General features: G+C 39.4%; 1 protein-coding gene across 2 annotated transcripts in view; it reads right to left on the bottom strand.

Moving 5' to 3' along the window:
* The window catches only part of Hrs (Hepatocyte growth factor regulated tyrosine kinase substrate), a 158,005-nt gene extending 148,403 nt beyond the window's left edge, over positions 1-9,602 (bottom strand). The window contains exon 1 of one of the 2 annotated variants that reach the window (XM_067149828.2): positions 9,398-9,602. In XM_067149828.2, coding sequence (XP_067005929.2) covers positions 9,398-9,431 — 34 coding nt within the window. In that variant the 5' untranslated portion in view covers positions 9,432-9,602. The remainder of the gene's footprint in view (positions 1-9,397) is intronic. The other variant, XM_067149827.2, reaches the window with a different exon arrangement.
* Between the last annotated feature and the right edge of the window lie 18,021 nt (positions 9,603-27,623).

Genomic DNA, 27,623 nt, shown 5'->3' with positions numbered 1-27,623 from the left:
AACTAGCGAATAGTAAGCGAGAAGAACCCAGGAAGAAAGGTATCGCTTATTTGCCGTATATACGGGACGTCACGGATCGTATTGGAAGACTCCTTGAATGTCACGAAGTTAAAACCATTTTTCATCCGACCCAACAGCTACGGAACATGTTACGTTCTGCCAAAGATCCACGTGACCCTTTAACATCTACTGGGGTCTATAGGATACCTTGCAGCTGTGGAGCTGTTTATATTGGCACGACTGGCAGAAGTGTCAATACTCGCCTGACGGAGCACAAAAGGAATTGCCGCTTGGGACAATACGACAAATCAGCAGTAGCGGAGCATGCACTGCTTGACGGAAATCATTAGATCCGTTACGAGGATACTGACATACTGGCCACAACATCCCACTTTCACGCCCGTCTCTACAGGGAAGCAATCGAAATACATAAACATCCAGATAACTTTAATAGAAAGGAGGAAGGACTGAAACTCAGCAAGGCCTGGTACACCCCTTTATATAACGTACGGCCGAAGTTTACTAAGATCAGGGACATTACAGTCAACCAACCAGAGGATCCATTGCTCGGCACGACCCAATCGGAGGTCGTGCACTTCGAGATCCAATCAGACGACAGTCTTCTCGGAGCGACCCAGTCAGAATCCATGCCCGGCGCGAACCAATCAGAGGTCGTGTGTTCAGATAGCCAACCAAACGTCAAGCTGCTCGGGGCGACCCAATCGGAGGTCGTGCTTTCAGATAGTCAATCAGATGTCGGTTTGCACAGCGCGAACCAATTGGAGGCCACACACTTACATATAAATACAGCTGCTTCCCAAACAACTTTTGCAGTCGCCAGCGGGATACAGAAGAGCGTATCTACACGACGCCACAGAAGATGACTACCGCAGCAGTAGTCGAAACGTCTGGGAGAAGCGAGAGGAGTGGACCACGGCATAACAGCCCGGAAGAATTTTATTATATTGACACCGGCCGTGAAAGCCTTCATACTTTAATACAGAAAACATTGTTTGAACATCAAGCAGAAAGTGGCTGCTAGAAACAATATTGTGCGGAAGCTAACTGGAACATCTTGGGGAGCACAACCAGACACAGTGAGGACATCTGCCCTTTCACTCTGCTATTCCGCAGCTGAATACGCATGCCCGGTGTGGTACAAATCTTGCCATACCAAAGCAGTTGATGTAGAACTCAACGAAATCTGCCGCATTATTACTGGATGTTTGAGACCTACACCTTTGGAAAAAGTGTATTGCCTTGCAGGGATAGCACCTCCCGATATTCGCCGTGAAGTGGCAGCCAAGAAAGAAAAGAGAAAGGTGTTGACATCGGAAGCCCACCCTTTGTTTGGATATGAGCCACCACGCCAGCGGCTTAAGTCTATGAAAAGCTTCTTGAGAGTAACCGAAACACTTGCAGGAACAGCGCAGCAAGCAAGAATTCAAGAATGGCGCGTCAGGAGTCAACATACGAGGATCAGTCAATGGATGACCCCAAAAGAGGAACTCCCTCCTGGCCATGTCACAGATTGAGTGAATTGGAGAGCACTGAACAGACTGCGCTCTGGTGTTACGCGGTGCAGGGTAAACCAGAAGAAATGGGGTTTCGAAGTGGACAGTACCTTGTGTGTATGTGGAGAAGAGCAGACCACAGCCCATTTGCTGCAATGCAGTTCATGCCCATTCAGCTGCACAACAGAAGACCTGGTTAAAGCGAAGCCAAATGCACTTCATGTTGCAAGGTTTTGGGCTCACATAGTTTAATGTGGCTCTTCGCCATTGGAGTATTTATATTATGTTTTATGTTCTTCCTTATCTTTAATTTTAAACTTATGTATGCTTCTGACACGATATAACTAATAAATAAATAAACCAGTAAAATATCATACAACAGAGGACATTTTGGCTAAAATCATTCAATGTGGCATCACTCCCATAATTCATAAAAGATACTTATATAGGTAGATGTCATTACCAACCATGGCAATGCCAATGGTAAGCCAATGGTAATAAATTAATACATACACCTAAACGAAGTCTAACTACTACTACTACTACTACTACTACTACTACTACTACTACTAGTGCCTTCTCCATTACAGAAGGTTGGCCACAATTACAGCAAAATCTGTACGATGGTCAGCTGTCCCCTTAAGGGACACTGGGACTGAAATTTCCAAATTCTATATATATGGAGGTACAGCTTTGAAATTTTATATGCTTCTGAATAGTCATAATATAAACTACTCTGGGAAAATTGGGCATTGTAAGTTGATTAGTTCTTGATATATTAATTATTTTGTACATTTTCATGTGCAAATTATTCAAGATTTATAAAGGTCTGCTGCATTAAACCAATCAAGATAGTGTAACTTTTAGGTAATATTCTATTGAACTAAAACAATTGGAAGAAACCTATGGATCCATTTTTGAATTGCATTAATGAGCATGAAGAAATAAATTTTTTTCAAATCCTAGTTTTATTCTACAAAAAATCTTCAATTTTTTAAGTTTGAAATTTTTTTGCAGCCAGACCAAAAGTGCAATCCTAAAATCGATCCGCAGGTTTATAGTCATTGCAATGAAGATAATACATGCACATTTTGAAAGCAATATCCTAAGATTTATGATGCGTGTAACATATTGAATGCCTGAAAAAGTGAATCAGAGAAAAAAAGCCTTTTTCTAAAATAATGGATAGTTTACAAGGTTCCAGGTTACCAAAGACTGTCCTGCAGCATAGGTGACAGCCACCTTCTGTTTTGCAGCCTCCTTCATTTTGGTCGTTTCATCTTCCGTCGACATGCCTTCCACGCCTCCATTGATGACCGCTGACTTTCATACTTCCTGCGATTGCTGCATCTTTTAAGTGCTTGTGCTGTGACATGAGATACTGAAGTTTGTGTTATTCCTGATTTCAACTCCCTTGTTGCACTACACCCCATGTTGAATTCTGCTACAGCATTACAAACAGCAATTTCAAGTCTCCTCCATGAAATAAAAATCTCTTTTGGGCACTTTCTCCAGATAACAGAATGCAGAGACTCATTCTGATTTTGAGTAGCACCCCGGATGCATCTGGATAGTATCTCATCTGATGCCAGCCTTTCATAAACAGGCATAATCTTTACAACTAAAGGTTCTGAAAGTTTTACAGCCATTTTATCACGGCTCTGTGGGGTTTTACATGCTGTGATACTTGATTGTAAAAGCACCAAGACTCAGAACCTTCAGGGCACTTCCTGTGCTGGAGCTTACTGTCAGTTGACATGTAGTGGCATAGAGTGGCATACACCATTTTCTTCATATCTGCAATATTAGTATATATATATTTCGTATGGCATGAGGATACATTGTTACAATTTGGTTATTAACTATATTTATACATTTGAGCTCATCAATATCTGCATTGCTGCTAAAGCTGAATGTCCAGTTTTTTTAGCCAACTCACAGCTTCATCACTGGCCTCGTGGATATCCTTTATTGTCCCACTGAATCTTCGGAGTGGGCACTCTGTGACGATATGTTGAACGGTCTGAGGCACATCAGAGCAGTCGCAATAAGGATCGCTGGTAATCTTCCACTTGTGTTTCCAGAAGTTGCATCTGCCATGTTGAGTTCTGATCCGATTAAGTGATGACCAGATTTTTCTGGGTAAGTTGAAACCAGGAGGTTGCATAACTGGATCCGAAATTAGACCTAATCTGTCAGGGTTTGAAGCTGCCCACCCATAGCGCCAGGCAGTGTTAGTATGAAATTCATCTTGGACTAGCCTCTTTCCTAGTAACCAAGAAGGTTTCCTAGATTTCAGCCTGAGATCTTCACGTAGGCAGTCTTGATGTATTGGTAGAAGAGGATTGTCACAGCATTTAACCCATTCTTTCTTCAGTGCCATTTGTCTTCGGAGATGAGGAGGAGGAATATTTGAAAGAACTGGTAACCACTCCAAAGGTGTGGATTGGATGGTTCCTGATATAGCCCTCATTGTATCGTTTAACTGAGTGTCTATCTTCTTTGTATGGGCACTGTTGAGCCATACTGGGCAGCAGTATTCGGCTACTGGGTATACTAACGCAAGTGCTGTAGTTCGGAGGGTGGATGCAGATGGGCCCCAGCTTGTTCCTGTGAGTTTGTGCAGGATGTTATTGCGGGTTTTGATCTTGGCAGATGTTTTGCGTACATGTTCGCTGTAAGTCAAAGATCGATCCAAGGTAACGCCTAGATATTTTGGATGAGGATTGAACTTCAGTATATGACCTCTGAATTGTACTATTGCATTCCTATAATAATTTGTAAGTTTTGTTATCGTGGCATTAGTAAGACCACCTCTAAGACCACCAAGTTGTACACCTTTCAGCTTCCAAGTCTGTACCACCTGTCGCAAGCATGTTCCCATTCTCTTTGCTATGTGGTTGATACATTCCTCCACTAGAAAGCAGCACAATGCAGACCAACAGATGTAGAAGGCCTTTTTGAATTATTCCTATGAAATGAAATACAGAAATCTGCTTGAATACACCAATAATGTGCGCTGATCGTGAGTCGAACAAAAGTGGGCGTTTAAAGGTCTGCACACCAGGCATTTAAAAGCTATGCTAGACCTTTAAAATTAGCGGAATTTGGATAAAAACACTGCTATCTGATCCGCAGGGGTTAGGGGTGTATTAATATGGGAAAAAATTAAAATCAATATTTTTCATATATTTTGCCAAAATTTCAGTCCCAGTGTCCCTTAAGTCTACCAGAATCTAGTCCTGTCCAATCCCATGAGTACCTCAGCCAAGAGTGTTTCCTTCAACTGCAACCCCCTATGTCCATCAATTTTAGCCTGCATGATCAATTTAAGTAGGATGGTAGTAAATGAATATCCCTAGACACCTAAATAAGAAGTTTCTTCACTCGGCTTATATGCTGTAAAGAAACCAATGGTGAAAAGTTATACATCTCTCTTCCAGAGGCTCTTCGCATCAACCAACCTCCTCGCCTGCCCTTGAAAAGGATTTATTTCAACAGCTGGGAGCACTGCCCTGTCTCACCTAAGGAAATTAGGGTGTGGGTTTTTTTTTTTTTACACACAATCTGCTTTATATAACACCGACAATGGGATAGCAAAGGGCTAGGAGTGGGAAGGAAGCAGCCATGGCCTTGAGGTACAGCCCCAGTATTTGCCTGGTGTGAAATTGGGAAACCACGGAAAACCATCTTTAGGGCTGCTGACAGTGGGGTTCGAACCCACTATCCGATAGCTGAGTGACCCAAACCGCACAGCAGTCTAATTTGGTCACATTTTCAGAAATGACAAATACAGCCTGATACAATGATCTTAGAAGGGAAGATACAGTATAAACCAAAACAAATGACACTGAAATTACTGCCTGTCTGCTGTCCACGTTTCCCTAGTAACAAAGTATTTACTGGTACTTATTACGTACAATAGTTTGACATATTCTGAATTCAGTGTTATGATGGTTTCTGGAATTATGGTTCTCACAACAGAGAATGTGTTTATCACAGCACATTACTTCTGGTCATACAGAATGGGGCATCAGAAGGGGCCAAGTCTGTTTCACTTTAAAAAACAGTAGGTATGAGGAGCAATTTAATAAAGAGGTATCAAATAACAGAATGTTAGCTGTCGCTGACAAATTCAGTCTTACGTTACCCAAAGAACAGACTAGGTAAACAACCAATACGGAATCTGCCATGTGGGCAACAGTCCTAAATTGTCAGTGGTGACTGAAAGAACGGGACAACAGGGTGCCCAAGAATTGTCACTGCAAATGAGAATCGTGGAAGACTTCAACAGGTGTTATGTATCCAGCCATAATATCAGGCCCTTATTTTACCAAGGATGCTGTTCAGAATACAAAAACAGACCTCATTATTATCCCATTCGTGCAGGATTTACGTCTCCAACGACAATGAATCTACAGCAAGATGGAGCTACAGCTCAATGTAGAGGAGACACTTAACCTTCTGCAACACCTCTTTGGAGATCACCTAATTTCCCGTGAAACTCTCCATTCCCATACCCTTCCTGCTTCTTGAATCTCACGCTCCCAGATGCCTACATATTGGGCATGTGGAAAGAATTAGTTTTCAAAACAGATGACCCACCTACAAATATTCTCAAATTATGCAAGATAGGCTATCCTTTTTCAGTGTCCTTACAGCAACATTCTTCATCAATATGTTTAATAACCTTTTTAATAATCTTCAGAAACGCTATGAAGAATGGGTGGCACGTGATGGAACACGTTTTGAACACGTACGTTAGCAACATAATTAAATAACATTTTAGTGTCATTGTTTTTCCCCATATGGCAAAAGGGACACATGGACATATACAGAGAAGATTACCCTGGATGCAGAACCTCTGACAGTGGTTCAACATCCACGATAATACAACTCTGATACAGTGAACACAAAATAGGAAAAATTACTCCATGATGGTCGTCAACCTTATGTGAGGGGGACAGCACAAGAAAAAAGAAGTGGAAGAAGAATTCTGAGGCATGAAAGCATCAATATAAACATTGAAGGTTTTTTTTTTTTTTGCTTTACGTCACACCAACACAGATAGGTCTTATGGCGACGATGGGACAGGAGAAGCCTAGGAATGAGAAGGAAGCAGCTGTGGCCTTAATTAAGCTACAGCCCCAGCATCTGCCTAGTATGAAAATGAGTATAAATATTGTAGGCCAAGGGAAAATGGAAAGAAGATGAAAAGGTAAATGCACAGCTACATAATTCCTATAGCTGGGGTTGAGGAGAGGACTTCATACAAGCAAACTACCAGACAACTGAATAAGTGGATTTAGTGCCAGCATATTCTTCCTTAATGCATAGTCACAGAGTGGTAATTCTTGGACACTGTTTGGATCACCCCACTATAAGAGTTCATAACAATGACTTAAAAGTAACCAACCTAACAAAGACTGTGACTTAAATGCAATAAGCAGAAGGGTTGAAATGTACGATTTTCTTGTAGACCACAGCAAGAAATATATACAAAGATTCTCCAAATCAAATCTTCAATGTGCAAGTTCTAAAGAACATATTACAATTATGCAAGAATTTTCAGCTTCAGAAAATTAACAGTATATCATAACTGTTGCTAATTTCATGAAAAGGAGTTTGGATCATTGGGAGCAACATGGCGTTAAAACCTTGATGGCTGACCACTGCTCAGCCTGAAGCCCCGCAGATTTCAACGTGTTGCACAATCAGCATAAAAAACCCTCTCAGTTGTTATTCTTGGCTTTCTACACTGGAGCTTGGTGTCCTCAATTGTTCCTGCGGGGGTTGAGTGGACCTCCGACCAGCCCTCAAAAACAGGTAAAAATTCCTAACCTGGCCAGGAATCAAACCTGGGGTCTCCCAGTAAGGCAGAGGATCACTACCTCTAGACCACAGGGCCAGCTATAGTCTACAATCTCATGTACTTATGGCGAATGAAATTTGTGTGGATGTTCTGGTGTGTAATTTGTAATAAAGTGTGGAGCTAGGAATAGTAAAAAGTATATATGGGTCTTTCAGAAAATCACTGCTAGGGTAGCCACTAAATTGTATTCCTGATACTGAGAGCTTGTCAAGTTCATGGCAGGACCAAGAATCAAACCTATGCCAACCAGGCAAGAAGCTACTATCCAAACTCTAGACCAGTAGAACACAAATCTTTGAAGTGCGAGAAGTTGCATATCTATAAATGTACATAGGGATAGGGAACAATGTATCAGCACTAAATTAACAGTGTACTTTGATGATTAACTAATAGTGCAAATCATCTACTCCGCTTGTACGTAGGCTACCAATCTCCTCCTACTTCTTCACATAAGCCTACATAAGACCACTAACCTTGATTAACAAGGAATGATAAAAATTAGAACAACTGTATTTCAATCAGTAGACAATATCAAATATCTTATAAACCAAATAAATCTTCTGCACAAGCCTTCATAATGAAATATGGATGTATGCAATCCCTCCCAAGAAAATGATCATCTCTTGTACATCAATTATGTTTCTGAAAACATATGAGCTTTGATTAAGGGAGATTCTGTGGTTACAATTTGCTTCCCCAAGTCCCTTATCCAAACTTGGATGTTAACCACCTAGTCATTGCCCCTGCTTAGCCTGCAGCCACTGATCAGGTAACATCCTCAGCCAGAGTTATATTTATTTCAATAATTAATTCCAACGAGCCAACGGCTCCTACAGAGGAATTGTACAATGAATAATACTGTATATTCAATGGCGGATCTACAAACTCTGACACAATGATATAATCGGGTGACTTAAAACAGTAAAAGTAGAGACATCAATACAGAAAGGGTAAAAAATAAAATACCATTCTATAGTTCCTCAATTATACTAAGATACTTACACTATTTAGTACTACAAGCGAGTAACAATGCAACAGGATTGACAAAGCGTTGCGGGGGGGGGGGGGGGGGCGTGGTTGTTTTAAACATTACCTATTTATATTTGACCTATGATGACTCTATTCCATAGATTTTCCTTTGCCTTTTGTTTGAAAGTTATTAAAGTAGGGGCAATTTTTACCTCAGCAGGAAGTTTGTTGTATGCTTGAATTGCTGATAATTTACAACTGTTCTTCCCATATTTTGAAGTGTGGATGTGATACAAGGCCAAATCATCTGCAAGTCTAGTTTGATATCTGTGGTTGTCTGAATTGGTTATTAAAGTAGTGTTGTGAAATATTTTTCTTTTTATTTTATACATTAGTATGACAGAATTAAGCTCTGTAATTATGCTGAGAGGTAGAATTTTGGTCTGAGTGTACAGGTCTTTTACTGGGGTGTGTAATGGTAAGTTTACTGGCAATGAGGTGGCTAGTTCCTCTCTGTTCCCTCCTAGTCTATAACACGTAGGCTATCCATTCATAACCCTTCCACAGTAACTTGAATTATATAGACTTCGTTGGAACAAAATTTACTAAAGTTCGTACATCCATGATGTTCACCTTAATATATTGCAATTTGGAACGTACAATGGAGTACGGAATCTTAAATCTTAAAGCCGTAAGAAATACTATAATTTACAAATGTTGGCTTGAATGTTAAAAGAGTTTCCGAACAGAATGGTATCGGTTCCGAAAATGAACGGAACACATCGTAATGCTGCTATACAACACTTCTTGAATCATTAGCATCTATTTACTATGTTCTGGGCTCATCAGAGAAGAAATGCCACTGGTCGAGAATATTTCACGTTGTCGTTTAAGATAACATATACTTCCTAACCTAAAATAATTCATGTATTCCTTCTCCCTAGCTAAAGGTCATGGGAGCTGTCATTTCAACCACATAGGCCAAATTCAAAATTCAAGTATACTGTATAGCCAAAACAGGGTCAAAACCTCTCTTACTCACCTAACAGTCTATCGAAAGTTGTAGTCCGAAACATTTTCACTGGCTGTTTTACCTTTCACGAAATCTACGGTATCATAAAGTGATACACCAAACAGCTGACAATGACGCACCACCACATTCGCCTAATCAAACTCACCCGATAGCAATCATGAACCAAAGAGTATAAATAGAGGAGCAATCATTAACTCATTGAGTTAATTGCAATAATTGCCATAGACAGCAGTATCGTAGAATAGACCTAGTCCATTTGATCAGGATTTAAGAATATTATGGGCTAGAAAACGAATCAACGTTACGAATCTTCAAGACGTAAAATTCGCGACATATGAAACTAAATTCTTATTGTAAAATACAATGCGCAGACGTTGCGGCAGGTACCTGACAAAAAAAAAAAAAAAAAAAAAAAAAAAAGGAAGATTCTCAACATAAAAGGATTATTATTATCATTATTGTTATGTCTGAAATAAAGCTGAACATTCGGCGGATATGACATCAGAGTACGGTGTAGGACATAGAATTACAGCAAGAATGGCAAGACTGTAGTTGGTCTTCATTAAAGACATGCTTTTATTTTTCTCAAGCCTGTCGAGTAGCATGTTTGGGTGCGCTGTACCTATACAGTTGCCTACGCTATAATGTAATTATATCGTAGACAATGATCTATACCCGTAATATTACACGTAGAAGTCACTAACAAGTGACAATGTGTGCGACATTATAAAACTTCAAAATCAAATCAAAATCTCTTTATTTGCAAATGAGGTGTCTACCTCGGTGGCAAAAGGTACACTAAAATACATTATTGTCAAGCACTAAATATTAAATTAACAAGAGAATAAAATTTTCCTATAATACAATATATAATTTACACTAACATTTTTTTCTATTAAACACACAGCTCATCCTTAATAAATTTACATTGTTTACAAAATTCTACTTATATCTCCTGTACTACTTACAAATATAGTCAACTGATATACAGTATGTGGAATTACTTCAAATGATACTGTACAACTGGTATAAGATTAAAATTTACATTGCATTTATTTACTTTTTCTTTTCTTTACCCATTCTGGATACCTAGCATAACGACCTGCTGCATCTTAACCAGAACCCCTTTTACCACCACTTTTCAGAGTTCCTGAAGGGCCTTCACAGCTGCCGTAGCGATCCCAGGGCCCTCGAAGTCCCCACTGTACTTCACCCCTACAGGCAGTCCCCTACTTTGGCTGTTCAAACTCCTTAGACCAGGGGATGGAATTAATTTATTCACACACATTTTTTATTTACATTAACCTGCACTGGTCGAATGCCCTCTAACATTTCATTTATTTTCTCTGTTGCTGTTTATTCTCTTTTTGAATATCTGTACAGATTTTGAAAAAGGATCAAACACTACCCCTGGTAAACTGTTCCACTCCTTCACACCCTCCCCAATGAATGAAAATTTACCCCAATCGCTTTGGCTAAAATTCCTTCTAATTTTATATTTGTGGTCAGTCCTGCCGATATAATTATTTTCCAACTCAAGCCTCTCACGGATATCTCCCCATGCTTCTTCTCCTGTATAGGCTCTATATAATCCTATAAGTCTAGTTTTCTCCCTTCTCTTACTTAAAGTTTCCCACCCTAATTCCTTTAACATTTCTGATACACTACTGTTTCTCATGAAATCCCCTGTTACAAATCTTGCTGCTTTCCTCTGCACACTATCTATTTCTTTTATTAGGTATTCTTGGTGAGGATCCCAAACACTGTTTGTATATTCCAATAATGGACGAACCATACTTAAGTAACTTTTCTCTTTTAATTCTTTGTTGCATTCTTTAAGTAGCCTCATTATGACATGTAATGATCTGTATGCTTTCCCAACAATGTCATCCACATGACCCTTCCAGTGCAAATTACTTTCAAATCTTACACCTAAGTATTTGCACTTGCCATCTTTTGGGATGACTACCCCATCCAAAGTATATTCAAATTCAGTTTTAAAACTCCTATTTGTAAATGTTGTAACAGTTGATTTGCCTCCATTAACCTTCATGTTATTCTCTTCAACCCATTGTTGGATACTCTCAAGGTCCCTTTGTATTTCTGAACAATCCTCAATGGTATTTATTCCCCTATAAACAATTATGTCATCTGCATACAATCTTATTTTTGATGTTATATTGTTCCCTAAATCATTTACGTATATTAAGAAAAGTAACAGACCGATTATACTACCCTGTGCAATTCCCTTCCGAACTTTCTCTTCCTGCGATACATTATTTCCTACTTTGACTTTCTGAACCCTTGAATTTAGAAATGTTTTTACCCAACGTGTAACCCTTACGTCCAATCCTATTCCCTCCAATTTCTTTAATAATATTCCATGTTCCACTCTATCAAAGGCTTTGGAAAGATCTATGGCTATGCAATCTAATTGGCCTCCTGAATCCAATTGATCTGATATGTCCTGCTGAAATCCCACCAGTTGTGCCTCACAAGAAAATTTCTTTCTAAATCCATACTGGCTCCTCATGAACCAATTTTTATCATCACATATCCCTCTGATGTACTTTTATGTTAACCTCTCCAGTATTTTACAAACTATACTGGTCAGGCTGATTGGTCTGTAGTTCTCTGGTTTCCTTTTATCACCCTTTCCTTTATAAATTGGTATTATTATAGATTCCTTAACTCTCACTGTAAAATACAATTTGCAGACGTTGGTAAAGTAAAAACGTTATCGACAGATAACTGAGCAAAGAATTAAAAGAAGGTTCTGAACATAAAAGGATTATTATGTTATTATTATTATTATTATTATTATTATTATTGAATGAATGAATGAATGCCTCGAAAAAAAAAAAAAAAAAACGCTGAACGTTCGACGGATATGACATCAGAGTACGGTGTAGAACATAGAATTACAGCAAGAATGGCAAGACTGTAGTTGGTCATTGGTCTTCATTAAAGACATGCTTTTATTTTTTTCAATGTCCACCGAATAGGGCGTAAAGGTGCGCCTTATCTGTATCCATACATTACACATGGAAATTACTAACAAGTGACTGTGTGAGGTGAACTAGTATAATATGAACTTCCGATTTAAAAAAAAAATAATTAAGGCCTTCAGTCAATGAACTTAAGTTCCTTTGTATGTACAGGATACAGAACGGAAAAGAAAAAACTCCTTTGCAAGTTGAAGTTACTGGTAGGCAAATTTAGCTCATCATTACATTTTGTTTGTTAGGGATCAAAATACAAAATGCTTGTATAAACCTCAAGGGGTCTATTCTATTACCGGTACGGTATGTCCAAAGCATTCATGAAAAAATAATCGCACGGTGGCAGAATAAGGGCACAAGAAATCGTCCTGTTCTGGCTTCAGAAAGTCAGAAGCATGCCCAAATAGGAAAATACTACTTTCCCACCCTGTAGGCAACATTTGGTGCGAACTTATTGCATCCAGTGATTTTTTAATATTCGTATGTAGCCTAGGCCTACGTATTCGATTTGCGACGTCTAGGAAGTTTTTAATTTTCGTACCTGTCATCATTCTTCACATACGTTGTTCATTGAAGAAACAGACCTAACATAACTCCTTTTTTCCTATGATAGGTACTGTTAATCCTATTGATTTCCCCCTTCTGTCCTGTCCTGTCCTGTCCTGTCCTGTCCTGTCCTGTCCTGACCGTCCTTGGTTAAGTACCGTACCGGTAATATGACTCCTTCAGGGTGGTAAGGCGTTTTCTGCCTCCACCCCACCAATAAATTCTCCTCCTAGATGTTAAGTAGCTTTAAGACGTGGAGTTCGGTAGTCTTTGGAGCTCCGAGTCGAGAATTACAGTGTAACAAGATTTAAAAAGAAAGTCTGGTTCTCTCAGGTCTGCTGCACTGGTGAGGTTATACCCAGAGAGCCCAGTTAGCTCTCGCCAGTTGGTTTGGAAAGAGAGTGGGGTACGGTACTTCCCCTGAAACGTTGGTTGAGCGATGAGTTGACTGACAGCTACCTGGACTCCCTGGGGTTTCCATATAAGTAATCAGTGCAATTAACACATTTTTCATGTACAATCAAAAGAGGTGCAGAATTGCGAGTTATAGGAAAAATACAAGTTTTGTAAGTGTGAGTTAACACCATGCTGTCAGAAGTGGAGGTATTTGAGCAAGGCATGTTCAGTGGTAGTAAGTTCCTGTTATGTGGGTCTTACAATCACGAACCATGTCATATGATCAATTGAGAATTTATTTCCAACAGTGTGAAAAGAAAGGTGCGTGATGAGATATGTGAACGACCATTGAAGTTGCAGAAGTTTATTCACTCTGACTAGAAGGAGAAAAATTCCCAAACGGTATGATGATTCTGAAGATAATTCAGCAGAGCAGTTTGATTCAGTTGAACAAGGGTACAGGTGTACATTCTTTGCAAGTATAGAATATTTATTTAATTCACCAGCGAGTTGGCCATGTGGTTAGGGGTGTGCAGCTGTGAGCTTTCATATGGGAGATAGTGGATTCGAGCCCCCCCCCCCCTCTATTGGCAGCCCTGAAGATGGTTTACCATGGTTTCCTATTTTCACACTAGGCAAATGCTGGAGTTGTACCTTAATTAAGACCACGGCTGCTTCCTTCCCACTCCTAACCCTTTACTCTTCTATTGTCGCCATAAGACCTGCCTGTGTCGGTGCAACGTAAAACAAATTGTATTTATTTAATTTGAGGAACAGTACCTCACCCAGGTGGCCTCATCTGCTGAACAGGAGCCTTGTGAGCAATGGGAAGATTAGAATGGATAGGGAAGGAAGAGAAAAGGAAGCGGTCATGGCCTTAAGTTACGTACCATCCCGGCATTTGCCTGGAGAAGAAGTGGGAAACCATGGAAAAACTTTGATGATGGCCAAGCTGGGAATTGAGCGCCCTCTACTCAGTTGGTGTCCCAAGGCTGAGTGGACCTCATTCCAGTCCTAGTGCCACATTTCAAATTTCGTGGCAGAGCCGGGAATCAAACCCGGACCTCTGGGGGAGGCAGCTAATCACACTAACCACTACACCACAGAGGTGGACTGCAATCATAGATACCAGTGTCAGTTGTTTAGCTCCCCATCTTGGCACATCATCTTACAAGTTCTTACTTGAATTCGAGCAGTTTCTACTTGAGAGTGATGCGAACAAGGAAAAAACTTAACAACTCCCTGAAAATGATGTAGACTCTGATCTGTTTCATGAGTTATTGCTGAATAAAAGAAAAATAATTGATAACTTAGAAGACATTACCAATCACTTCAAGAAAGTGGTTCATCTTGAGGATGTCCGATTCAATGGCTAAATGGTTCCAGTGCATTTGAGTAATCTCATGTCCACTCAGGATGGCTGCCACCTCCCAGATTCACACTCCCCACCACTGCTCTCTTTCACCTCATAGCATTGTAGATTGGAGTACAAGGAACAGGCAAGACCAACCTGTTCCACTGCCAGTATTTCAGCAGGTCTAAGTCCATGAAAGAGAAAATCCTTCAGATTTTAACAGTAATGATTAAGAGCTTCACATGCAATTAATTGCCACAGGAAAATACTTTCGAGCTTACCGACTTTCTGAAATATCACAACATCTATATATATAAAATAAGAGTTTTGTCTGTACATTGCTCAGAATTTGAAAAGAATGGTATTTCTGTATCGGTCATGTCCACAGTAACAAGGAAATGCACTTTTTACTTTTCCGTAATGTCTGTCTGTATGTATCTAGAAAACGGCTAAAGAGAATTTAATGAAAATCGGTATGCAAAGTCGGGGAATAAGTCGCTACAATCTAGGTCATAAATAATTTTATTTGCGCTGATAGAAATGGTAGTTTAGGGGAAGGCCTAAAATTTAATTTTCAAATATTTATGTTATTAGTGGTCCTATCTTAATGAAAAATGGTATTCAAAGCCGAGAAATAAGTTGCTACAATCTAAGCTATAAATAATTTTATTCACGCTGAGTGAAATGGTAGTTTAGGGGAAGGCCAAAATGTAATTCTTAATAATATTTACGTTATGAGTGGTCCTGTCTCAATGAAAATTGGCATACGTAGTCAGAGAATGAGCCATTATAATCTAGGCTATGAATTATTCTATTCACACTGAGTGAAATGGTAGTTTAGGGGAAGGCCTAATATTTAATTCTCAAATATTTAAATTATTAATGGTCGTATCATTAAATACTACATAACCAAAGTTATATAGAATTAAATTTCCGACTATTTATGTCTTATACATTTTTACCATACCGACTGTGATAACATATATATAAGTGAAATTGTAATTCTGTTGGTAAGTCCATATCAACACCGAGAAAATGGGTTAACAGAATTTAATGAAAATCGTTATATAGAGTCGGGGAATGAGAAACAACAGTCTAAGCTATAAACAAATTTATTCACCCTGGATGAAGTTGTAGTTTAGGGGAAGGCGCCTAAAATGTAATTTTTAAATACCTATGTTATTGGTGCTATCGAAAAGTATTACATAACAAAAGTTATAGGGAATACAATTTCCGATCATATATGTTTTAATCAGTTTTACAGTACCGACTGTCCGACTCGTTGGTTGAACGGTCAGCGTACTGGCCTTGGGTTCAGAGGGTCCCGGGTTCGATTCCCGGCCGGGTCGGGGATTTTAACCTTAGGCCTAATTGGTTAATTCCTACTGCACGGGGACTGGGTGTATGTGTTGTCTCCATCATCATTTCATCCTCATCACGACCCGCAGGTCGCCTACGGGCGTCAAATAGAAAGACCTGCACCTGGCGAGCCGAACCCATCCTGGGATATCCCGGCACTAAAAGCCATACAACATTTCATTTTTTCAGTACCGACTATGGTAAGAGTGGTATTTGAGAGTCAGAAGAAAACTACATGTTAAGACCTACAATATCAAAAGCGCACAGCATTGATCAACAATAACATTACATTGACCATTGTTTGATGTGATGTTCTTTGTCTCTCATGCTGCCTCTCAACTCCGATAGATGCGATTACTGCTGCGTACCGAGTATAACAGCCTGACTGAATATTAGCGGGAAATAGCTGGGGAGTTAGAAAACTTTCTTCTTTAGCATGCCATTCCTCTGGTTCATACATTTTCTGATACAGCTGGTACGTAACACACAGGTTCATCATAGTATTCCAGTTATTCGATCCTTACTCTGACGTGCTGTTTTGAATGAGCAGTGTGCTAAGGCAGAGGCTCACGTAGTAGTAGTAGTAGTAGTTGTAGTAGTATTAGTATGGCCAGGTATAGAATAACAATTTAGGCCTATTCCAAATTATAGCACCACAATTCACTAAATAACTCGACCCTGAAAAGAATCGTTTCTTAATTAAAGCTCCTTCCTATTTACTTTTATTAAATTCTACATTCATTTTATTCCAAATTAACAGCAAAGAGTGGGTTTCTCCTCTGGCTTGGAGGAAAAAATTGCCTCCAAGTCAGATAGATTTTTCCGCCGCCAGTGTAGTGAATTAAGATTTTCTGACTCATCAGGTACTCCTAGGAAACAGATTAGTAGAAGGGCATAGTTTATGCCTTGGGAGTCTCCACTATTCAACCCCTCCCTGCCGAAAAAAGACGAAGGGTGTTCACGGATCACGGCTACCTGTGGCTTTGATCATTCCAGCTCTGGAACTTTGGACTGTTAGATCGGCAGTGTAGTTCTGTTCATTAAAAGTTAGAAAATGTGTGTTTTTCCATTTGATCGAGTATTTTATATGATATCATTGCTTTTAATTGCTACTTTCCTACCAACATTTTTGTAATGACCTATTTTGACTTCAGTTAGGAAAACCACAAGGTCAGTCTCTCTGAGAATCCAATCCCGTAGCGAAGCATGGGTACATCAGCTAGTAAATAAATAAGCATGAGGAAACAACATACACTACACTTTCAATGCTCCAGGATGGAATAGGCAAGCTCTGCAGCTTCCATTGCATTTGAGTAACCTAGTGTTCATTTGGGCTGGCTGGCACCCATCAGACTCTCACTCTACGCCTCAAACATTGCCACAGAGCAGCAAGAGCAGAAACCAAAAGGCAAAGAAATCATTCAATTTTGTATAGCAATGAGTCCGCAAATTATAGCTTATTTTGGTTTTGAATACTGCAAAATAAAATATATTGTCAGTTGGAAACAAAGCAAGGGAACAGCCTGTTCCCTCTGTTCCATGGAGGAACTGCCATTGGAATGTTTGCATTAATAGTTGTTCATCATTTCACATGCCTGTGTTCATGTTAATCATGCCCCCCCCCCCAATAATTACCCGAAGTCAGCATTCACGGTTCCTTGGCCAACTGGTTAGCATGCTGGTCGTTGGTCCAAGTGATCCTGTTTTGAATTACCGACCAGGTGAAGGATTTTATAATTCATTAGTTAAGTTAATTCTTCTGTCTGAGGGACTTCACCCCCCTGTGGGTGGAGGCAGTAGAATATCACCCACGGTATCCTCTGCCTGTCGTAAGAGGCGACTAAAAGGGGCCTCAGGGGCTCTGAACTTTGGAGCGTGGTTTGGCGACCATGGGGCCCTCAGCTGAGTCCTGGTATTTCTTCAACTTACTTGTGCCAAGCTCCTCACTTTCATCTATCCTATCCGACCTCCCTTGGTCAACTCTTGTTCTTTTCCGACCCCGACGCTATTAGGTTTGCGAGGGCTAGAGAGTCTTTAATTTTCACGCCCTTCGTGGCCCTTGTCTTCCTTTGGCTGATATCTTCATTTTTCGAAGTGTCGGATCCCTTCAATTTTTTCCTTCTGATTAGTGTTATATAGAGGATGGTTGCCTAGTTGTACTTCCTCTTAAAACAATAATCACCACCACCACCACTGAGGAACTTCAGACGTGCAGATCAGTAGCCTCCCATAATTTACCTTATTAAGCCTTGGATAGGTTAATAGCGATACAATCCATTTGGCCCCCTGAATCTTAAAAATCTGCTATATCCAAGGGTGCCCATACCCGGGGGCAAGGTGGGGCCGCGGCCCCCCTCTAGCTCTCAGGGAAGGCAAAAATCTAGTGTAGTCATGTGTTTTCCTTTCAAGAAAATGATTTAAAAGTCAGCATTACTTAAAAGCGGTAGTACCGTCCCCCACCAACAGGCAGGGGATACCATGGATTATTCTACCGCAGAATACAAATCGCCATTTATCTTCCAAAATATTAAAATTACTATATACCCCCAGGTCTGGACCCCCCTCTACAAACTGTCATATGGGCACCCATGGCTATATCTTGCTGGAATCCTACAAATTGAGCCTCCCTGGAATAATGTTTCTTAAATCCAAACTGCCTTCTGTCAAACGAGTTAGTAATCATTTAAACATACCGGTATCTAACATAATTAGAAAGAATGCTCCCCCAGAGCTTACATGCAACACATGTCAAACTGACTGGCTTGCCTGCTTAATGTTTATTAACCTTTCTTTTGTATGCTGGGGCTACTATAGCAACTCTCCATTCATTTGATATAGCTTCTTCATGGAAACAATAATCAGGTAAGTACTTCACATATGGTACTATATCCCAACCCCATTGCCTTTAGCATATCCCCAGAAATCTTTCAATTCCAGCTGCTTTTTTTAAACTTTCATATTTTGTATCTTTTTGTAAATATCTTTATCATTATGGTAAATTTCAGTACTTCACCAGTATTAGTCGCCTATTATACCTGGATATTATCCTTACATCGAACTATCTTTACATACTGCTGAATGAATGCTTCTGCCTTTTGTAAGTCTGCAGATAAACACTTCCCTTGTTCATTAATGATCCCTGGAATGTCCTTCCAGGAACCTATCTGGCTTCAAGTACCTACCTTTCCATTTTACTCTAAAATTCATAAGACTGTCAGTTATGTTTTCCATCACATTATCCTTAGCTGACTTCTTTGTTAAGCTTAATTTCCTGGTATGTTCCTTCAAATTTTCCTTACTTCCACAACCATTACTAACCCTGTTTCTTTCTAACCCACTACTCCTTAATTGCTTTATTTCTCTTTATGATATTGTTTACTACCTTTAAAGGTGTTCACAATCCTCAACAGTTGCTTTAAACCCATCACATAGGCTGTTTACAATTTTTATTTACCACTGTCCACCAATTTTAGTTATGTTTTAAAAACTCCCTCATACTTACCTTATAAATCATATGGAACTGCCTAATATTCCTACTTTTACAGCCTTTCTTTCTATTGCATTTATTTTTAACTATGACAAAAACTGCTTTGTGACCATGTATTCAGTCTACATTAGTTTCTCTACAGAGCTGTATTGGTTTTATCAGTACCACATCTAGAATATTCTTCCCTCTAGTTGGTTCCAACATTTTCTGATTCTGCTGTCCTTCCCAGATTTACCATTTGTTGATAAGCTTTCTGTCATTCATATTACTTTTCCAGTTAACATTTGGTAAATTGAGATCACCAGCTACAATCACATTTCTTTCTCTGTCTCTGCACATGACTGATTATCTTATCAAATAAGTCAATATCAGCATCACCGTTTCCAGGTCTGTACACCCCACACCTCTGATGGGCCCCATATTGTTCTGTTATAGTATTTAGACAAATTAGCTGTGCATTTAACCTCTAGAAGAATGGTGGTTACCAAGTGACAGCTGCAGCATGCTATTAACCAAGTCAACAGATAGGTTCTGGTGCATTTTTCAGCTGTGAAAACCATTAATGAACACTTGTGTCAACTTTAGACCATGTACCCTGAACTGGAGCATTGCTTGCAAAACTCTATCCTACCACCTGTAGAGATCTTCAGGTTTCTAAGACTCCATCCTGATAAGAGACCAAGGTTCTAGCCTCAGATTCATCAAGTGAAGTTCACCTGTAAAAAGGAGACTTATCACGCTTAAGTTTCTGAGCGGTTCTTTCTGGGGGGCTGACATTATGCTGCAGTTCTACTCTGTTTACACTACAATGGTACTGGGTATGGCTCAGCAAGGCCTTCTAAGCTGAACCTTTCAATTACTGTAGCATACAAGGAGTTCTAGCCTGCAGGTAGCAGGTAGGGACCCTCTTCAGAGGCAGCCCTGCCCAGGGAGTGGCGGCCCTGCCTATGTGAGTCCCAGAGCACACTGGCACGTGTGTGTAACATCTCAAGTAGTATAAATAACCACCTAATCGATACTTTATTATTGCCTCAGGTAAAATTAAATATAAATTAACACTTACAGGACATGTTTCGACCACTTAGTGGTCCTCTTCAGCTGTATAAAGAAAGAATTGAGAAGAAAACACATTAGAATTGAGAAGAAAAACATTAGGACAATAAGCACAAATAATAAAAGTTCTTTGGAGACCCCTTTGTTAAAAAAAATGGAGGTCATCAGATCAGGACATCTTGCCTCTCGTTCTCGTTTGGAAAAGATGTTCATTCTGCGCTGTCTAGAGGGTCTGTCTTTGAGCGCGACCTGGTGAAGTAACGATGTGACACAGTCTGACAGTTCATGCAAAGCTCTGGAGAGAAGGGAAGTAGAGTTTTGTCGTCATCTAAAATATCATGTGAGGGAGGAGGGAGATTAGGCTGTGCTTCTGCGATGTGTTTGATTATATCTCTTGTTCATCTTGTCTGTTTCATTGTCTACCCATTCCAAGTATTTACTAATATTCTCGTATAAGATATTTTTTTTCTCGTTGTTTTTGTTAAGATTCTCTTCACCATTTTCTAATTTATCAAGAACGATGTGGATGTTTTCCAGGTTGTTCATTAGATTTCCTTTATTTATCATACAGATAATTTGAAGGTCCTGTCTGATATTGGTGAATTTTTGGTTGGACTCTTTCATATGGGATCCCATGGCAGAGAATCTTTTGTATTTTTCAACATTGACGTGTTCTTGATATTTAATTAAGAAGTTCCTTCCAGATTGTCCCACGTAAGTTTTTTTTTTTACACTGAGTACAAGTTAGCTTATAAATACCAGATTCCTGGAATTCGTCATCTTTAAGTTTATTAGCTTTAAAAGAACCTATGTTTTGTGTTGTTGTTGGTTGAGAAGGCTACTTTGGTGTTGTGTTTCTTGAATAAGTTGGTGATTTCGTAAATCTTCGGGTTATTAAAGGTGAATTTGACACATCCACATCGTTCTTGATAAATTAGAAAACGGTGAAGAGAATCTTAACGAAAACAACAAGCAAAAAATTATACGAGAATATTAGTAAATACTTGGAATGGGTAGACATGAAACAGACAAGATGAACAAGAGATATAATCAAACATGACATCGCAGAAGCACAGCCTAATCCCCCTCCTCCCTCACATGATATTTTAGATAACGACAAAACTCTACTTCCCTTCTCTCCAGAGCTTTGCATGAACTGTCAGACTGTGTCACATCGTTACTTCACCAAGTCGCGCTCAAAGACAGACCCTTTAGACAGCGCAGAATGAACATCTTTTCCAAACAAGAACGAGAGGCAAGATGTCCTGATCTGATGACCTCCATTTTTTTAACAAAGGAGTCTCCAAAGAACTTTTATTATTTGTGCTTATTGTCCTAATGTTTCTTCTTCTCAATTCTAATGTGTTTTCTTCTCAATTCTTTCTTTATACAGCTGAAGAGGACCACTAAGTGGTCGAAACATGTCCTGTAAGTGTTAATTTATGTTCAATTTTACCTGAGGCAATAATAAAGTATCGATTAGGTGGTTATTTATACTAACTTCTTGATTATACTCATCGATACGGTCATGAAATGGACAACTTGTAATAATGTGTAACATCTGGTAAGGGTCCCAGCTCAGGGTTATGAGTGAAGACCTCAACAGAATCTTCAGCGGAAGGAATAGACTTCAGAACGGTGGAGATTGAGGACGAGGCAGCCCTTGCCCAGGGTTATGGGTGAAGTCCACAACGGCACCTTTGGCAGAGAAGGCAACCTTCAGAATGGCAAAGATGGCGGATGTTACAACCCATCCTCTCTGGAGTTAATTAGAAGAGGATACCAATGCTGCTACCTTGTAGAAGTGGGAGGGGACTGCCAAAGGCTAAATCCTAACAGAAACTCCTCTCCAGTGTTAGGCTTAGCAAGCCAGCTGAAAAATAATTTGGATTGCTTTCAAAAATAAAATGAGCCTCGGAGAGAAAAATAAATACCGGACTGACAAATCTTCTCAAACATATGTAACATATAATGATCAAAAGACTGATGACCTTTTACAATGTAATGCAAAGAAATCCCAAATCAAGAAAATCAAACACAGGATTGGAACACTAAACATTCTTACATTGACAAGTAAATGTGAAGAACTGGTGGATTTGATGGAAAGGAGGAAACTTTGCATCCTTGGCATAAGTGAGACAAAATGGAAAGGCACAGGAGTAAAACAACTGAGGAGAGGATACCTATAAACTTGATGGGTAACAAATCTGAAGATAGGAATGGTGTTGGATGTATATTGAGAGATGATATAGATGCTGTAAGTGAAGTGATATATGTGAATGACAGAATCATCAAACTGGATGTCTCCTTCAATAAGGTGTTAACAGTCATACAGGTATATGCCCCACAGTCTGGATGTGATGAAGAAGAAAAGGAGCAATTTTGATCTGACCTGGAGGAAGCTACTGAAGGAATGCAAAATGTATTAGTGATGGGTGATCTGAATGCACAAATGGGTTTGAAAATGTGTTGAGCCTGCATGGTTTTGGTACCAGGAACCAGGAAGGTGAACAACTTCTAGATTTTTTTTTTTTGTGAGAAATGGCTTAAAAATAAATAACATCTGGTTTCAAAAACAATTATCTCACAAAATAACAAGGTATAGTTGGGATGGACAGTCCAAATCCTTAATGGATTACATAATATCTGACAGAAAAGCTAGTCAAACTAATTGTGATGTTTAGGTTGTACCAAGTGAGAGCTTAGATTGTGACCACAGACTGCTTCTTACAATCATCAAAAATGTAAAAATCCACACACCAAGGAAAACCAAGAAACCAAAAATTAAAACCTGGGTACTGAAAAAAGTAGAAAACAAAATGATGTATACAAAAAAGGTGGTCTCCAAAATACTGAAAAAAGTAGAAAACAAAATACAGGAAATACAAAGTGGAACAGATTCAAAGAACATCTTGTTGAAAGTGCTGCAGAAATATGTGGTAAAGGAAAGAAAAACAGCCTGGTGGAATGATGAAGTAAAGAGTGCAGTTCAGAAGAAAAATGAAGCAAGAAAGGCCCGAGATAAAGAAATTCAGAAAGGAGATGAAAAAAGATGAAATAAAAATGAGTGAATTACAACAGACGTACAGAGATTGTAGACTGTGAGTGAAACGAATTGTAGCACAAGAAAAACAAAGGTCTTGGATTGATTTTACAAATAAATTGGAAGATAGTAAAGCAAATTCCAAATTGCTCTACAGTGTTATTAGAAACACCAGGAGTGATTATGAGCAAATAGCAGCTTTACAGAAACCAGATGGAAGCATCACTAGGGAAGGCAAGGAAATAAGAAAAATTATGAATTTGTACTTTGAGAATTCATACAATGGTATAAAGAAGGACTCCAGTCCTAATGCACAGATTCAATATATCTGAAGAAACGCCACCAACTTGGAGTGAAGTAGAATCACCCCTTAAAAGTATGCGCAATAAACAAGCTCCTGGCTTTGATGAACTAAGTGCAGACATGATTAAAGCTGCTGGCCCACAAGGAATTTAATGGATATACAGGGTGATAAGGGCAATATGGAAGGATAAAATAATACCAGATGACTGGAAAAAGGGAGTTATAGTTCACCTGTTCAAGAAAGGAAGTCAGAAAAAGTGCAGCAACTATAGACGGATTACCTTACTGTCCCATGGTTTAAAAGTATTTGAGAAAAGATTAAGGAAAATTATTGAACCCCAAATGCAAGAAGAACAATATGATTTAGGAAAGATAGATCAACTATAGACCTCATATTCACACTGAAAATATTAGAAAAGCACTGCGAGAAAGATCGTAACTCGACATTTGTGTTTCTAGACATCGAAAAAGCATTTGATAGTGTCCCTAGAACAACTATATGGGAGTGTCTTAAAAAGAATAATGTGTCTATGGAACTCACTCAGAGAATAAAAATGCTTTATGATGACTGCTACTGCTACAGCTGTGTTCAAGTAGGAAATTGATATTCAGATTGGTTCCAGACATCTAGAGGAGTGCAACAAGGCAGTGCCCTTTCACCATTACTATTCATCACCATTATGGATGAAATAATAAAAGAAGTGAAGCAGAACACCAGCATGAATCTTAAAGCATTTGCTTTTGCATATGATATAGAACAGTCTAACCTAGTCAGCGTTCGGTGACAGTCGTGCTGAGTTGAGCTGCCGGTAGAGCTGGTGTGGAGTGAGACCAGTGAGTGGATAAGTAAGAGAGGAGGGAAGAGGAAGATGATTGGTGTGGACCAATATCATGCAGCTATTGGAAGATGGCAGGGGAGATGGAAAAAGGAAACAGGAGGTAAAGTGGAAACAAGAATGATGGGCGAGATGATACTGGTGGCAGTGGTGATTATGGTAGTTAGCCATAGGGGGTGTGGAAGTGAACCCTGGCCCGACTTCCAGTGGTAACATGAACTGGGAAGACATGGAGGTCATAAGAAGAGTGGTGAAAGAAGTGGTGGAAGAAGTATGTCCATTTGAGCAGATTAAAAACATGATGAAAGAACAAATGAAGGAATTTGAACAAATGAGGCGTTGGATACAGGGAAAAACAGACGAGACAACGAACAAAGTGGAAATCAGTGAGAGAGAAATGATATCATTAAAGGTAAAAATAAAGGAGATGGAGGAAGACCTGGTGAAGCTGAAAGCAGAAATTGAAGATAGCAACCGAGAACGTAGGAAGAAATGCTTATTTATATATGGAGTACCAGAAGACAAAGGGGAAGACAAAGTGCTGACAACCTACAAAGTTGTGGAAGTTATTCAGAAAATGATGAAAATTAACTTTAGTGAAGTTGATATTGATGATGTGGAAAGGATAGGTAAAAAACAGGGTGATAGGCCGATAAAACTGAAGTTGTTTTCCGCCTTGATGGTGGAAGTAGTGATATGAGGTGCAGATAATATACGTAGCACAAAAATTTGGATTAAAAGAGACATGGGAAGAGAAGGGGTAAAGAATATAATCACCCTGAAAAAACATTTATTCAGGGCTAAAATACAAGGGTTAAGAGCCTATATTAAGGGTCATTACAGGAAATGGAAGAGAATAGGAAGGACGAACAGATAGTTGGGAAGAGTGTGGAAGAAAGGCAAGCCAGAGTCAGTAAAGTGGGTGAAGACGGACCTGGAGATAAAGAAAGAACCAAAGAAAATAAGACACTGGACCTAAGCTCACAGCAAGAAAAGATTAACCTGAAAGATGCTATTTTCAAATCGATCGAAGAAGAAGCCAGAGAGGTAACAGCTTAGATGAGGAGGGAAATAAGGAAGGAAACCAGGGAGACCAGGGCTGCTATTAAGGAGCTGATGAGGACGGAAATGCAAGATGTGACAAGAGCACACAAACGGAGTGAAAATACGGCTGGGAGGCAGGAAGAAGAAGCAAGAGGTGCCCTAGCGAAAGGGAGAAGTTTGAGCCTAAGGGAGATATGGGGTAAGAACAAATTGGACGAAGGCATAGTGACAAGAAGCAAAAAAGGCAGTCTGCAGTAGAAAGTAAATTGGTGTATACATGAGAATAGCGGAGTTTGTGTGGTATTCGTTAACTATGACAAGAGTGATTAAATAGTTAAATTCACAGGAGGTAAAGTGTGCAGTGAAGAGGAAGAGAGTGATTGTAAATTGATTGTAAATTGGATAGGTGTTAAGGATAAAGTTAATAGGTGGTGATGGTTGGTATATAAGCTGAGGGTCCAAGTTAATGGTGAGTGAACACGCTTTCAGTTAATGTGATAAGTAGTCTGGATTCTAAAGATAATGAATATAGTGAGATAACAGAGTCAAATAGTGGCCAACAGTAAAGAAACGTAAGATGGAAAATTGCACACCGGCACAACAGTGGAGGAAATACGAAGCCAGGTTTGCAACTCAAGTAGAAAGCCAGTGAGGTCAGTGTTCTGTAGATCGGAGGAAAATAAAGGCATTTCATTTCATTTCATTTCATTTCATATGATATAGTAAATGTTCCAAAAACTGCTGCAATGTCTGTTAATAGACAGAGAAGTAAAGATAATATAATGCTGGAGGGTGTACAATTGGTAACAGCAAACCAATATTAGTACCTTGGATGCATAATATCAAGTGACAGCAGAATACAGCTTGAACTAAATAACAGTATTCAGAAATCCAGTCAATTCTATCAGCAAGTTCGATATCTGCTCTGGAATAAACAAGTGCCACTAAGATCAAAATAAACTCTGTTTCGAACATACTTTGTCCCTATATTGACTTATGGGTTGGAAACATGCCCAACTACCAAAAAAGATGACGGCAGATTTTAGGCTTCAGAAATGAAGTTTCTAAGAAGCATGCTTCAAAAGACTAGGGAAGACAAAATAAGAAATGAGAAGTTAGAGAACAAGCTGGAATAAATCAGTCCCTGAAGAAGACCATAAGTATGGCACATTTGCGATTTGGTCACATCAAACGTATGACAGAAAGAAGAATTGCAAAACAATGGTTGCATACGGAGATTGCTGGAAAGAGACCTGTTGGAAGACCTAGGAGGGGATTGCTGGACCAAGTGAAGGAAGATATCACATCCAAAGGAATCAACTGGGATGAAGTCTTGAAGGAGCAGTGGAGAGCGCTCGTAAACCACACCCGGGAAACTGGAGTGGAAACTTGATGGTGATGATGACAAGGAGTTCTAGCCTGGTAGCTAGTGTACACACTGAATTGAGTGTTCCCTTGTCATACAGATGGTGGCAGCAGATACTCCTAATTGATAACACCAGAATTCGTGATATGCTGCAAAATATAAACTATCAATGCCTCTTTGATACCCAATACCAACTGAGGTACAAACTAATCATCCCCTTTAACTGAGTCTGTTTTTTCTTCCACTTACCTGTGGCAGGATCCTATTTTTAATTTTCTACCTAACCTTCCTTGATCAACTCTTCTTCTTTTCCGACCCTGAAAGTATTAGGTTAGCAAGGTCTATGGAGTATTTAATATTTTCTGCTGTGGTTGGGGGCAGTAGAATACTCCATTCACACAAATAGAGTTAACCCTCATGCGCTCTCAATTTTGGGGATGGATTGG

This window comes from Anabrus simplex, chromosome 6 (assembly GCF_040414725.1).
Source record: "Anabrus simplex isolate iqAnaSimp1 chromosome 6, ASM4041472v1, whole genome shotgun sequence".
NCBI classification, from domain to species: domain Eukaryota; kingdom Metazoa; phylum Arthropoda; class Insecta; order Orthoptera; family Tettigoniidae; genus Anabrus; species Anabrus simplex.
Note: the sequence above shows the minus strand (reverse complement) of the source record. Positions and strands in the feature narration are given on the sequence as shown.